This window comes from Osmerus mordax, chromosome 2 (genome assembly GCF_038355195.1).
Source record: "Osmerus mordax isolate fOsmMor3 chromosome 2, fOsmMor3.pri, whole genome shotgun sequence".
Lineage (NCBI taxonomy): Eukaryota > Metazoa > Chordata > Actinopteri > Osmeriformes > Osmeridae > Osmerus > Osmerus mordax.
In genome coordinates, this window is record NC_090051.1 from 10,283,333 (window position 1) to 10,295,410 (window position 12,078).

Here is a 12,078-nt window from a genome sequence, read left to right on the forward strand (position 1 = left end):
GTTTTTGACCGGCGGATGTGTAAAGCATTATTTTTGCGTTAGCGATAAATTCAATTTGCTTTAAATCAACCATTTCTGGAGATATGAAATAGCCTTTGCACATGGTAACATGTTGTAGTGTCTTCCTTGTGACATACCAAGTTACGTGTTGATATCTCAAAGATTTGCTGAGATTTGACCCAAGTTCCTGTTTGGTTACTTTTTTGCTGATTTTGATTGGCTGTGCCGGACAAACGGTTTAGAAAATCAAAACGCCATGGGATAACTTTTGTGAGGCTTGGTCTGAAGATCATCTCTGGTCATTTTGAAGAAGATATGACAAAAATTGTAGGAGGAGTAGGCTTTCAAAGGTTTTTGATACAACCGGAAATAGCGGAAAATCTATATAACCGGAAATTGACGTCATATGGTGCGTTGAACTCGTCTTGATCCAGGGAATCCAATGGTACCTCATTTTTGAAAATCAGTCATACGGTTCAAAAGTTGCGTGTGTAAACACAAGTCCAACTTTGACCCATTGGTGGCGCTAGAGTGGTCTGATGGGATACATGAAACTTGGTGTAGGTATAGAAGGAACTGTCCTTAATGAGTGTGCCAAATTTGTCAAAAAGTTATCCAAGGGGTCTAGGGGCTGCCATTGACTCCCATGGAACTAGAATAATAATAATAATAAATATAGCTGCAAGCAGCAATGGCGGATTCCTCCTAAGATTGCGAACCATTGAAAAATGTATATTCTTCACAAATTGTCACTGTATAGAAAAATCCATGCTGTAGACTTACCAATGGGATACCAAATCTGAAATGCAATACCATCAAGATCCACAAGGGCTTTTATTTCAAGCCACACTGCAAAAACTCAAAATCTTACCAAGCGTATTTTGCTCATTTCTTGTCAAAATGTATCATCACACTTAATATAAGACACAATCGCCTAAAGAGTAAGATTTCATTTAGTTATAAAGAACTTGTTTTTAGACAATGCATCTTGAATATCTTGTTAAGTGAAATAGTCTTGAAAATATCTTGTTTGAAGTCATATCTCATATGAAACAAGCTTTTTTGACATGTCATACCATTTTGAAGCATGCTGTGTTGGAAAACGTTAGTCTTCTTGTTTCAAGACAAAGACTTCAAGACATCAATTTATTGAAAACTGCTGACACATTGCATTATGACTCTTATAATACATTTAATACAGTGTGACTATTTCTTCCATTTATATAAAACAATGACCATGTGACATGGTAAACATATAACAAATACTGCTGACAGAAAGCCTGCTACATCAAAGCCAAATCTATTTTTAAGTCAATCTAAGCTTGATCTGGACCACCCAATTTTCCCCCTATTTAGCTGATAGAAATATTAATTATTATAAAACTCAAAACCTAGAATGATGACTAGTGATGTCTGTGAGGTCATACTTCACTGGAATGTACTTTCTGTTGTTGACATTTACATAGTAGTATGGAGTATAATCAACAAGATTTTCAATATCCATGAAAATATTGGCTTGAGCTAGGTGAGGAATTTCCACCTCATAAGCCAAATAATAATCATTCCACCCAACTGTAGTGAGAGGCTGGCATTCAAAGCAATACACTGATGCATTTACAATATAGATGTTTTTCACAAGTGCAAACTCTGGAGTATCATTGATGACATTAGAACAAACCAAAGATTTTCCACATGTATGCTTATTTCCATGTTGTATAATCCACTGTACAGAAATGATATGTTCAACTTGCGCTATTCCCAAAAAGTCTTTAACCTTAGCTTTTACATAGTCAAATGTTTTTACTTCAGAGGCTGGGCCCATGTCAAATTCAGCTGAGAAAATTGGATGTTTCTCATGCACATTCTGACTACATTCATAAAGTTGGTTGTGCTTCACAAGAGATTTACAAATATTCTTAAAACTACTTTTCAAAGCCCACTGCTTAAAAAAGCAATGCTTTGACTCAAAGCGCATACACATATGCCTCACTGCAGGACCAAGTGCCTTAATCTGAGAAGGCAGATGCAGCAGATAATGCTGTTTAGGTATAATATTTGCATCTGGAAACAGTTGCTTGAAATTATTTAAATGTTGTTCAATTAAAAGCTTCAGTTTTGAAAGAGTTGAGAGAGCAATAATAGATGAAAACAAAATTTTGATGATCTCTAACAACTTACGTAGCATTTGTGTGTAATCATTTTCTCCAATTTTGTCAATGAGAAATGGAAGGATCTTTAACAAAACCAGCATCTGCCCAGCAGACTGTTTCAATTTATTGTCATTTGATGACAGTGTATTGATAGATATGGGGCAAGGCTTGTCCCTTACATCCACAGAAGAATAAGGAAAACCAGTAATTGCACTGTTGAATGTGTCCAAGTCAATATGCCCTGAAAGCACAAGATGCTTTAAAACACATTTGATTTCATAAGGGGCTACACCTTCAAGAATAACATGCATGATGTCTTGTGGGGTTTGATTGATTATATCAAAGTGAGGAAATTCTGTTAATTTGCTTCTCCTGTTTATACCATATGTCGTCTTAAGATTGTCTTTTAGAAAGTCAGTACTCGCCTTTTCAATGTCATTACATTGTCTGTTATAACTTGCAATTGTTCTTTTAACAAACAAATCTTCATTAAATTGTTCCTGCATGTCCTCAAAGTTGCATTCACAGTGCCTGCATTTACTGTAGGCAAACCCTACTCCTACCTTAAATCCAGCCACTTCATGCTGTGCTAGAGTGTCTCCGCACACAGACATAAGCGCCCCATAAATGGTCTTCGCACCATTTGCAGTGGAAACCTGAACACCATCACACAGCTCAGTTAAGTTGCGGTTTATCCTCTGAAATATCTCATCAATACCACAATGGGATATATCTTTTGATTTTACCATGGCAAGCAGACGAATAGCAGCAAGTCTTGATCTGTATTTGGGGTTGATGTTACCTAATGTGTAATAAATCAATAATAATTTGTTTTTCTTTGCCCGAGATCCAAGAGGATTGCATAGCTCAATTTCATCTGTGTATAAAATCAACTGCAATGCTGTGGGAAATTTCAAAAACAGTGGGTGTGACTTAAAAATGTCTCCATCAATGAAATCATGAAAAAAACCATCTTTGCATGGCTGTGGCCCCTCATCAATCATTGCAAAAATTCTAGGATGTGATAGGAGCTGCTCCAAACTCTTTACCAACGGTACATAATGAAAATAGTGGTCCTTAATCGTAAGAACTCTGGAGTCTCCACTTTTAACATAAGATACTGTTTGTTTTGCGACAACAATCTCTGGTTCAACAGGTTGTAACAGCTCTCTGATGGTCTTATCCTGCAAATGGGTGGAAGCAATCTGACTGAAAGGGTCAACAAACTGGTCAAATACCCCCATTGCATCACTCTTTAGTTGATCCATGTCCCCAGAATGTCTTTCAATTATGTTGCTCATTTTCAGTTTTAGATGCTCCAATAATACCGCCTGATATTGCTGGACTTCACTCACCAACTGGTTAACAGTTCTCTGGGGAGAAGGAAAAAAAATATTATAAACCTCATACAAAAAATGTCAACATGGAAACTCACAAACACACTAAGATAAACACTTCTGTTAGTGAAATGCAATGATCAAAATAAGTTATTTCCACCAAAACTATAATACATTTAAAAAATCATACTGCCCTCTGCAACTTTAAGACTTTAAGACTAAGTATACCTGTTTAATGCGTTTTGACCAATGGGATTTAGTGGATGGGCAGATTGTGTATGCAAAGTGTGTCTGTCAGATGTGATAAATCACAAGTGGTCACTCAAGATGCATGAGAAACATTCCCCCCCCAAATTATATTCAGTTGGATGTTTGACCTAAAAGCCATCTACTTGAGATCACATCAGCCAGGATACAATTACTTAAGTTTAATTTTAGGTGTATTTTATTTATGTAGCACCTTTTAAAACACTCGAATGAGCCTTCTGACCTGACTGCTAGCAGAAAACTTTATCTGGATTACTTAATAGGCGGTCAGTAATTTTAAAAAGAAACCGAGGACTGTTTATTTGCAGTGATGATATTATTGAAAAAAGTAGTATGGGCATCTTTTAAGTCGCTGTTTTTATGTTCGCTAGAAACAGTGAAATACAGTTGGAAAATTAATGGCATATTACCTGTGTCAGGCGATGGGTTTCTCTGGCTTGAAGCATAAATGCAGTTGCGTGTTTAGAAACATCAACATTCATGCGCCCCTCCTCAGCTTCTTGAAATCCACACTGAAACAGATTAACAGCAAACATATTATAACAGGGAAAATTTTGTCATTGATAGCACCACTAAAGAAACTTCCCAAAGTTTTGCATGTCTGCGCCAAACATTTCAGCGACGATTGTTTCCACAACTCGGGGCAATATAAGCTGGCCTTGCTGACCGTCTGATATTGAAGACTGGATCATTACCAACTCCCATTGGTACAGCAACAAACCTCGGACAAGTAAGTCAACTAACGCTATATAATTGTGTTGCTTTACTGTATATGGTTACCTAGCTTGTTACCCTTAGAATGTGGCTGTAACATTAGCAACTAACAGCTGAGTTACTGTTGCTAATGTAAAAGTAGATAGCATCAAGTGTGTATGGAAGTTTATTAGACTCTTTATTCAAATGGAAATGGAAGTGTTGTACACTTCTTTGTTATCTGGATAACCGTTCTTCTGTTGGTGTTATGGCGCACGCGATATCCGCCTTTCCCCTCATTGAAATGACTTAGTGTGCATCTTTGCAAACCAGGGTGGTCAGATGAGAATGGGCAAATTCGACGCATCTTACAGCAACGGGCCTACGAGCCATTGCGATACATTGTACCCATTAGCGCATAGTTGCTGCCTCTATCCTCCTCATTAGCATTTAAAGCTACAGACACAGAAACAGCGTTGCTCATAGTTGCTGTAATTATGCACCAAGGCTGAATTTCAGGAAAGATACTTCAGATACAGTATTAGGGAACCACAGGCCAATATAAAAACATCCACAAAACAACATGCACAAAACAACCTTTACTGCGATTTGCTACTATTGCTAGTCTGAAAATATCTTGATTTATCATTTACTCAGAAATGTAACTTGTAACTAGGATTAGGCTACTTTACTTGCTTTGAATCTCTTAGTAATAAGTATATACATAGTTAGTACTTTTTTTAACCTTACATTTGCAACATTACATTTCATTTACCTTGAGTCATTTTACCAAGCCACCCTTGAACACATCATATTGTGACCCTATGGCACCAAGTTCCCTGAGCTGACTGGCTTTTTTACCCTGCTGATTTCGAGGTGTAGCTATTTCAACAGTGGATCACAATTTCTTTTTTACCAAACAGGAGGACTGGAAATATCTCTGCCCTCTGCTTGTGCAGGTGAGTTGATTAACTAGTGGAATTGCAGTTACATATTACTTCCAATTCTGGTTTTATCTTCTTTTAAAATTACGACTGCAGCCCATTGGCAACTTAGACAACACATTTAGTGCACAACTTACTCTTTGATTGACGACGTTCAGGCCCTCGTCAGTCATTGAAAAATGCATTGGTATGGCCTCATCCACTGGGCTGGCATTGGTAAGTTCGTTGGTGGTCCTTTCACCTGCTCCTCTCAAATCGTGGTCAGTTGATTCTTCTTCCGCGGCCGGTTCAACTTGGACAAGATGATGCGCGTGCGTCCGCTTTACGTGGTAGTAGAAGGAGTTATACACTCGGTACTCACTTGGACAGCCATCAATTCCGCACACCACGCGAAAATCAGGGCTGCGACTATGCATTGTATTAATATGACTCAAAAGCTGTTTCAGAGTCAATGATACAAATACATAACATAGGAAACAACGCCAAATCATACTGGAAGCAGTGATGTTACAGGCAGAGTATATAAGATATAAGTTGCTGAGTCAAATGAGCCGGCTCACAAAAAAGAGCCGGAATGCCCACTAACTGCTGTAATTGTTATTTTTTTTAAACTCAGCATCACTATAGTTACACCCGCCAATAACTCTGATATCCCCGGTGCGCATGCTCCAACAGACAATTTGCAAAAACCCACCGTGCTTACTACGTCCTTCATACGGTCATCTAGAAGTGAATGATTTAACTCCGCGTTTTATCGCAAGTTAAAAACGGTATATCCGGTGTTAATTTATTGTGCTTCACATCATATATCATTCAAATGTTGTCAATATTTTAATGTAAATTTGGTGTGTAACGTTTCAGTTAAACGGATACGGCTGGACCACAGGCAAGCTAACGTCAACGGACCGAGCTAGCTAGCTAGCATGGAGGAATTGGATGATGTGGCAGTGTCGATTTTGAAGGGTAATGTAACGTTATGAAACTAGAAAGTGGGAATGCTGAAAGGTAAATTATATATTTTTTAATTGCTGAAAATACCCAAAAGCTGAAATAAATTTCAAAAATTTGAGTCACACTAAAGAGTGTGGAAGCTGAACTGCATGTCTGTGTGGTTGCTATGGCGCAGCTGTGGCCGTTATCGTTAACGAGCTGGGCAGAGAGAATAACATTCATTTACCTAGCACCACATCTCAAACAAGTTAACCTAGACGCAAAACTATACGTCCAATCCAAACAGTAAGGATATTTTCCGAGACCCAGGACTTTGCCGAAACCATATATATCGTTTATACGTCTGTGCGGTCAAAAATAAGACTACAGGCAGTTTGAAAACGTGTTCTTCTGCTTTCCTGGTGCGTGTCGGTTTGGTTGCCACGGTAATGGTGCAGCTGTGATTGCTGTCGAACTGGGCAGAGAGAATAACATTCATTTACCTAGCACCACATCTCAAATAAGTTAACCGAGACGCAAAACTATACGTCCAATCCAAAAAATAAGGATATAAATCTCAGAAACGGCTTGAACAAGTCATGAACCATAATCAGTGATATTTAAAAAAGTTGGATAGATATCAAAAAGCTGAACGTTATAAAAATAGTTAAGGGTTTTGTCAACATTTTAAAGTTAACTAGTTATCAGTTAACCATATGCCAAATACCATGGCCTAGCAGCTCTAGCATCTCTTACACTTGTATTTTAGAAGTTCTCTTAATTTTATGTGTGAATATTTTGTTTTAGAATGACAATTCCATCAAATGGTTTTGAATATTTTATGTCTTAATTAGTTTTGAAACCAATTGGGTTAAGTTAACTAAAATTGGGAAAATAAATTCAGTAAGCTGAAGATTTTGTTCAGTTCAATGATTTTAGGTTGAATAATTAGTTTAAATTCTTGTTTGAGGTTTTCAAAAAAACATCTAAGTGAATTGGACAGCACTGTTTCATCTTGCTGTGTCTTCCAATGTTTTTACAGCTGCAAACATCAGTGATGAAATGATGGGCACCTTGTCCCGTGAAGACTTGCGTGATCTTTTCCCAGGGCCTGAGAATTTCTTAAGGAGAAAAGCTGTGTGGCGGGTCTGCCATGTTGAGGTACCGGTAAGTGACATGGCTGTCTGTTAAGTTTATTCTTTTGTTGTTTCTTTTGCACTAATTATTTTTTATGTTGCAATACCATTAGGCAGTCACCAAATCGACCTTTATTGATTTATTATGCTAATAAAACTGGCCTGCTGGAACCGATAATATAATTATAATATAATAATGGCCTAAAATTGAATCGATTGCTTACTTATACTTGTGCGGAGCCGTCAATGCAGCATTGCAGTTTATGTCAACACAGATTAAAGTAAATAAAGTATTTTTATCTTTTATTTTACAGGAGTCTGGCCAAGAAGACTCTAAGTCATTGGGTTTCTCCAGTAAAGAGTCACCCATGCCACAGACATCCACTCCAATGAATTTCACTGCTGAGTACACAACTCCAGGAAAGATTATTAAGATATCTTTTCCAGAGTATGTATTATACAGTGATTCCGAGCTTGAGCATGTCCGACAACATTACTTCGAGTTATCAAAGACAGGTGAAGAATACAACTGCCAAATGTCAAAGGACCTCAGATGCCGGCTCATCCGTAACACTATTACCAGTATGATTGCCATCTTGAGGGCAAAAGAAGATGGAGAATCACAATACCCATCACAGCCAGAAATGACAGCAATGGCGAAGAGAATCGTACTTTACTATCCCATGCTCCAAGACAAATGCATGAAGAATACATGGGTGAGTGAATTGCATCCAGTTGATGAGGGAAGTATTTCATGTTCAACATTTGTGGTAATTTAAATTGTTATGTTTTGTACAGGTCACTGTTTACACACAGCTCAACAAAAGACTGCGAAATGTAAAATCACCACAAAAAAAGACTCCAGATGGCAGACATTCGAAGAGGTAATGTTATAACAAATTGTTATATCCATCACAACTAATGTTTTAATTATTTTCCATATTAAGCACTCAGTTTTTTGGTCAATAAAATGTCAGGACAACATTGAACAGTTCTCACAGCCCAGGCTGACATCCAATTTCTTTTTTCACAATCTAATAGACGGCCTTTTGTACAGCCCTATTTCTGATACCGTGGCGGGCCGCCACGACAAAATCAACATAGCGGAAACACTGAACACTAAAAGCTAGAAAATATTAACATTTGAGAAGCTGAAATCCATTATTGTCATGTGTACACTATTCTAAATGAGCAATCCTGTCAATGTACTAGGTGATTGATTACCAACTAATCTTTGCAGCTCTATAAAGAGGCGTCTTGAGCTGCCAAGTGACACAGATGAAGTTCAATCAAGTGACTCAACACTTATTCTGGATCTGTCCATTGAGGGGAGCAGCAGCCCAGACTTGGCTAGTGAAGTGACGGGTGAGTTTCAACTTAGCATTCTGCCCTTGTGAGAAATGTTATATTTCAAATGAACTTATACACTCACATTATTGATTGTAATGATCTTTTAATTGCATTATTTTAACAGAAGAATGTCTGTTATGTGTTTCAGGAAATAGAGGACCCCAAAGCCTACCTGAAGAAGAGCCCTCTCCTGGGCCCAGTTCTGATTGTGAGTTTGTCCAACTGCCTCAAGGCTGTGTGTATGTGAGATAAGGGTGTTTGCATCTTTTAAGGGGTGAACATGTGTACCTACATTCATCTTATAGTAGTTGATTTCACGACTATCAATATTAGGGCAAGTAGTTCTTGTTCACATGTGCAAGGTAAAATGCTCAAAACTTTTGACTGGTACTGTATATTTGTGTCTTACAGCTAACAAGCCTGCAGGTTTGGAAAGTCCAGACACCTACAGTCCAGCAACCTTGGCCAAGCACTACAAGACCCTACAATCTTTGTACAAAAGAAAGAATCCAAACCACCGGGATGTGTCTCATGTCCTGGATTTGGAACTTGTAGGCAGAGCTTTCATTGACTCTGATTCTTTTCACGAGGAAGACAGACACAAGAAAATTCTCGAAGCATATCCTTGTTTTAAGGACATAGGACATGTAAGTCATAATTGGCTATGCATGATAAAAAAACATCACACACAATGTTAGATATATAAATGTCCTCCTAAGTGATGCATTTAAATGTCTGTATTCGTTATATTGAATATTCCAAAGGTGATGGAGGAGCTTCAACGCATTTTGGACAAGGAAAATGACAACTTCATTGGTGAACTGAAGGGAAGATGGCATGAATTTTGCCAGAAAGTGCAGTTTTTTGGTGTATGGAAAAAGATGCTGAAACCCCCAATGGGAATGGACAAAGGTAAGCAATATTGTTCTGGTGTTATTGGTGATTAGGGTTTAGTGTGGACCTTTCAGACCTTTTTCTGAAAAGTACCTGTGCTATGTCTTGTCGTCTTTTTTTTCTTCTTTTTGGACCATTCTATGTATTACATATCTTTCATCAGATTTGACCATTGACAGTAATGGCTGTGAATATACATTCCTATACAGCTGAACAGGCTCTTGAGATCCTACATGTGCTGCCATCATTGTTCCCCTCCACCTCTGCTCCCCCAAAGAGGCTAAAAGATGCGAGCGAAGCCCTGATGCATGTCCTTGAGGTGAGCTGTGTAAAATGTTGCAGGATTATTTTGACTGCAGTACTTAAAAATATAATTGAAGGTGCTCTCATGGCTCCCAATGTAGTTTTTTTTTTTTTTTTTTCTTACTGTATGTTTTAAGTGTTCAAAGACACCAAAAGCTAGATATATGTGAACACAAAATGCATTAGAGATGGTTAAAACTTGTGTCAAAAAAATAATGTGTAGGCTATGTAAACAAACCTCTTACCTCTCTGGCTGAGGTTCCAAAATACTACTTTGAAATAAAAAAATTAGGGATGATCCTAAAAAAACGATGTCTTTGCTTTGTTAAAGGAAAAAGAAGACCCTGATGTCTACTTGAAGAAGCGCCCTCTCTCCTGTCCAGTCCTGATTGTGGGTCCATCCAACTACCTCCTAGCGGTAGGAGATGTGCCAATAACTACATTTCCAAAGGACAAGGTTACTGAGGGTGCTTTATACCTTATGGCCTACTATTATACCCTCCACCTTACATACCCAAAATGTGTAGCTACTGTGCTTTCAGTCATACAGACAGAGGTCCTCTTGGACAAAATCCATGACAGAGATCTCACACCATCTTACAAGAAGAGCATGGCTGAGTGGAAATCTTTTACTGGCCAATAAAAGGAGTGGTCAAATGTACATGTTAGGGTTCAAACAAAACCTGTACCTAAATGTTATAATAATAACAACCATTTTGCCTTGTATGCTTTTTATTTGGATTTTGATTTTGCAGGTATATTTTGTGTTTAGAGGAACACATTGGTAAGATGTTTAGTTGTATCATTATCACACACATTTGCTATTTTTTCCATAAACATTGTGAGCAAAACGAATTCCTGCATTTTGTTGAGACATTTTGCTGTCTAAATAAATCTGTTGGTTGGATGCAAAACTATTTTTTGTTTTTTCTGTATTTTAAGCAGTAGGTGAATGTCTTAAATCTAGTACAGTATTACAGTAGAAGCGCTTACGATAAATAAGTAAATATGCTTGAAATTAGAATTTTATTATGGCACAAAAAGCTCTATACTAGTCAGGAAGTCTCAAAATGCTTGCACTAGAACTTAGCTTTTGGGGGGAAAATAGTATTTTTGAGCATCATATGCTTATTATGAGACACAAATCTTAACAATACTAGCAATATATATCCAAGAGTAAGTTTTTCAAGCTAATTTAAATAGTATTTTTGAGCATCATAAGCTTGTTATGAGACACAAAACTTCACAATACTAGCAAAATATGTCCAAGAATGAGTTTTTCAAGCTAATTTAAATACTATTTTTGAGCATCATGAGCTTGTTATGAGACACAAAACTTCACAATACTAGCAAAATATATCTAAGAATTAGTTTTTCAAGCTAATTTTAAGCGGTCTCTTATATTGAAAATATTGTCTTATTTCAAGAATCTTATCAAGCTAATTTTGACTTGTTCCATTGGCAGATTTTTTTTACTTACTACAAGCCAAAAATATCTTGTTTTAATTTTTTTTAAACTTATTTTTGGAATGGCATTTTTTGCAGTGCAAGGAGTGAAGGGAGGGGGCTTGGTGAGCTAGACCCCGAAGCCATTTGTTTTGAGAATAATGGCTGGCTGATGAAGTTATTGGCTGGCTAGCCAGCTCAGCCAAAACCTAAATGGCTGCTGCAGCCGCCAAAATGTTAATAGCTACAAATGCCTGAAGCTGCCACTTCATGTCTACAGATGTTTATTTTATACTGATTTACTAGATCTCAATATTTCCAAGTTTTAAAAGAGTACAAAAATATCGACAAAACCCTAGTCCTGACAAAACGGCATTCTTACTTCCAAAAACGGAAGATCTAACAAACGTCTGAGTATGCAACATAGAAATTAAGAAAGTATGTGAGAACAACACAATTACCTTTTCTAGTTGTTTCCGCCATTTCAGCTCAGCGTGAGAGAAAAACGCATTGCTTCTTTTACTGTCTATGTCTATGATCATCACTATCGGAAAACGCACAATTTTAATTGGTCATCAATTCACTGTGAGTCCTGTGTATCATAGCAACGAGCACAAGACTGTGGCGA

At 37.5% G+C, this 12,078-nt stretch overlaps 1 protein-coding gene across 1 annotated transcript; it reads left to right on the forward strand.

Annotated features, from left to right (window-relative positions):
- The first annotated feature begins 5,231 nt into the window (after positions 1 to 5,231).
- On the forward strand, positions 5,232 to 10,918 carry LOC136960843 (uncharacterized). The gene is made up of 11 exons (XM_067255086.1): positions 5,232 to 5,406; positions 6,253 to 6,354; positions 7,364 to 7,488; positions 7,772 to 8,173; positions 8,256 to 8,341; positions 8,698 to 8,822; positions 8,956 to 9,015; positions 9,219 to 9,454; positions 9,572 to 9,719; positions 9,911 to 10,020; positions 10,336 to 10,918. Exons 2-11 carry the CDS (start codon positions 6,315 to 6,317, stop codon positions 10,645 to 10,647), a joined length of 1,644 nt encoding a protein of 547 aa, XP_067111187.1. The 5' UTR covers positions 5,232 to 5,406; positions 6,253 to 6,314; the 3' UTR covers positions 10,648 to 10,918.
- Positions 10,919 to 12,078: the final 1,160 nt, after the last annotated feature.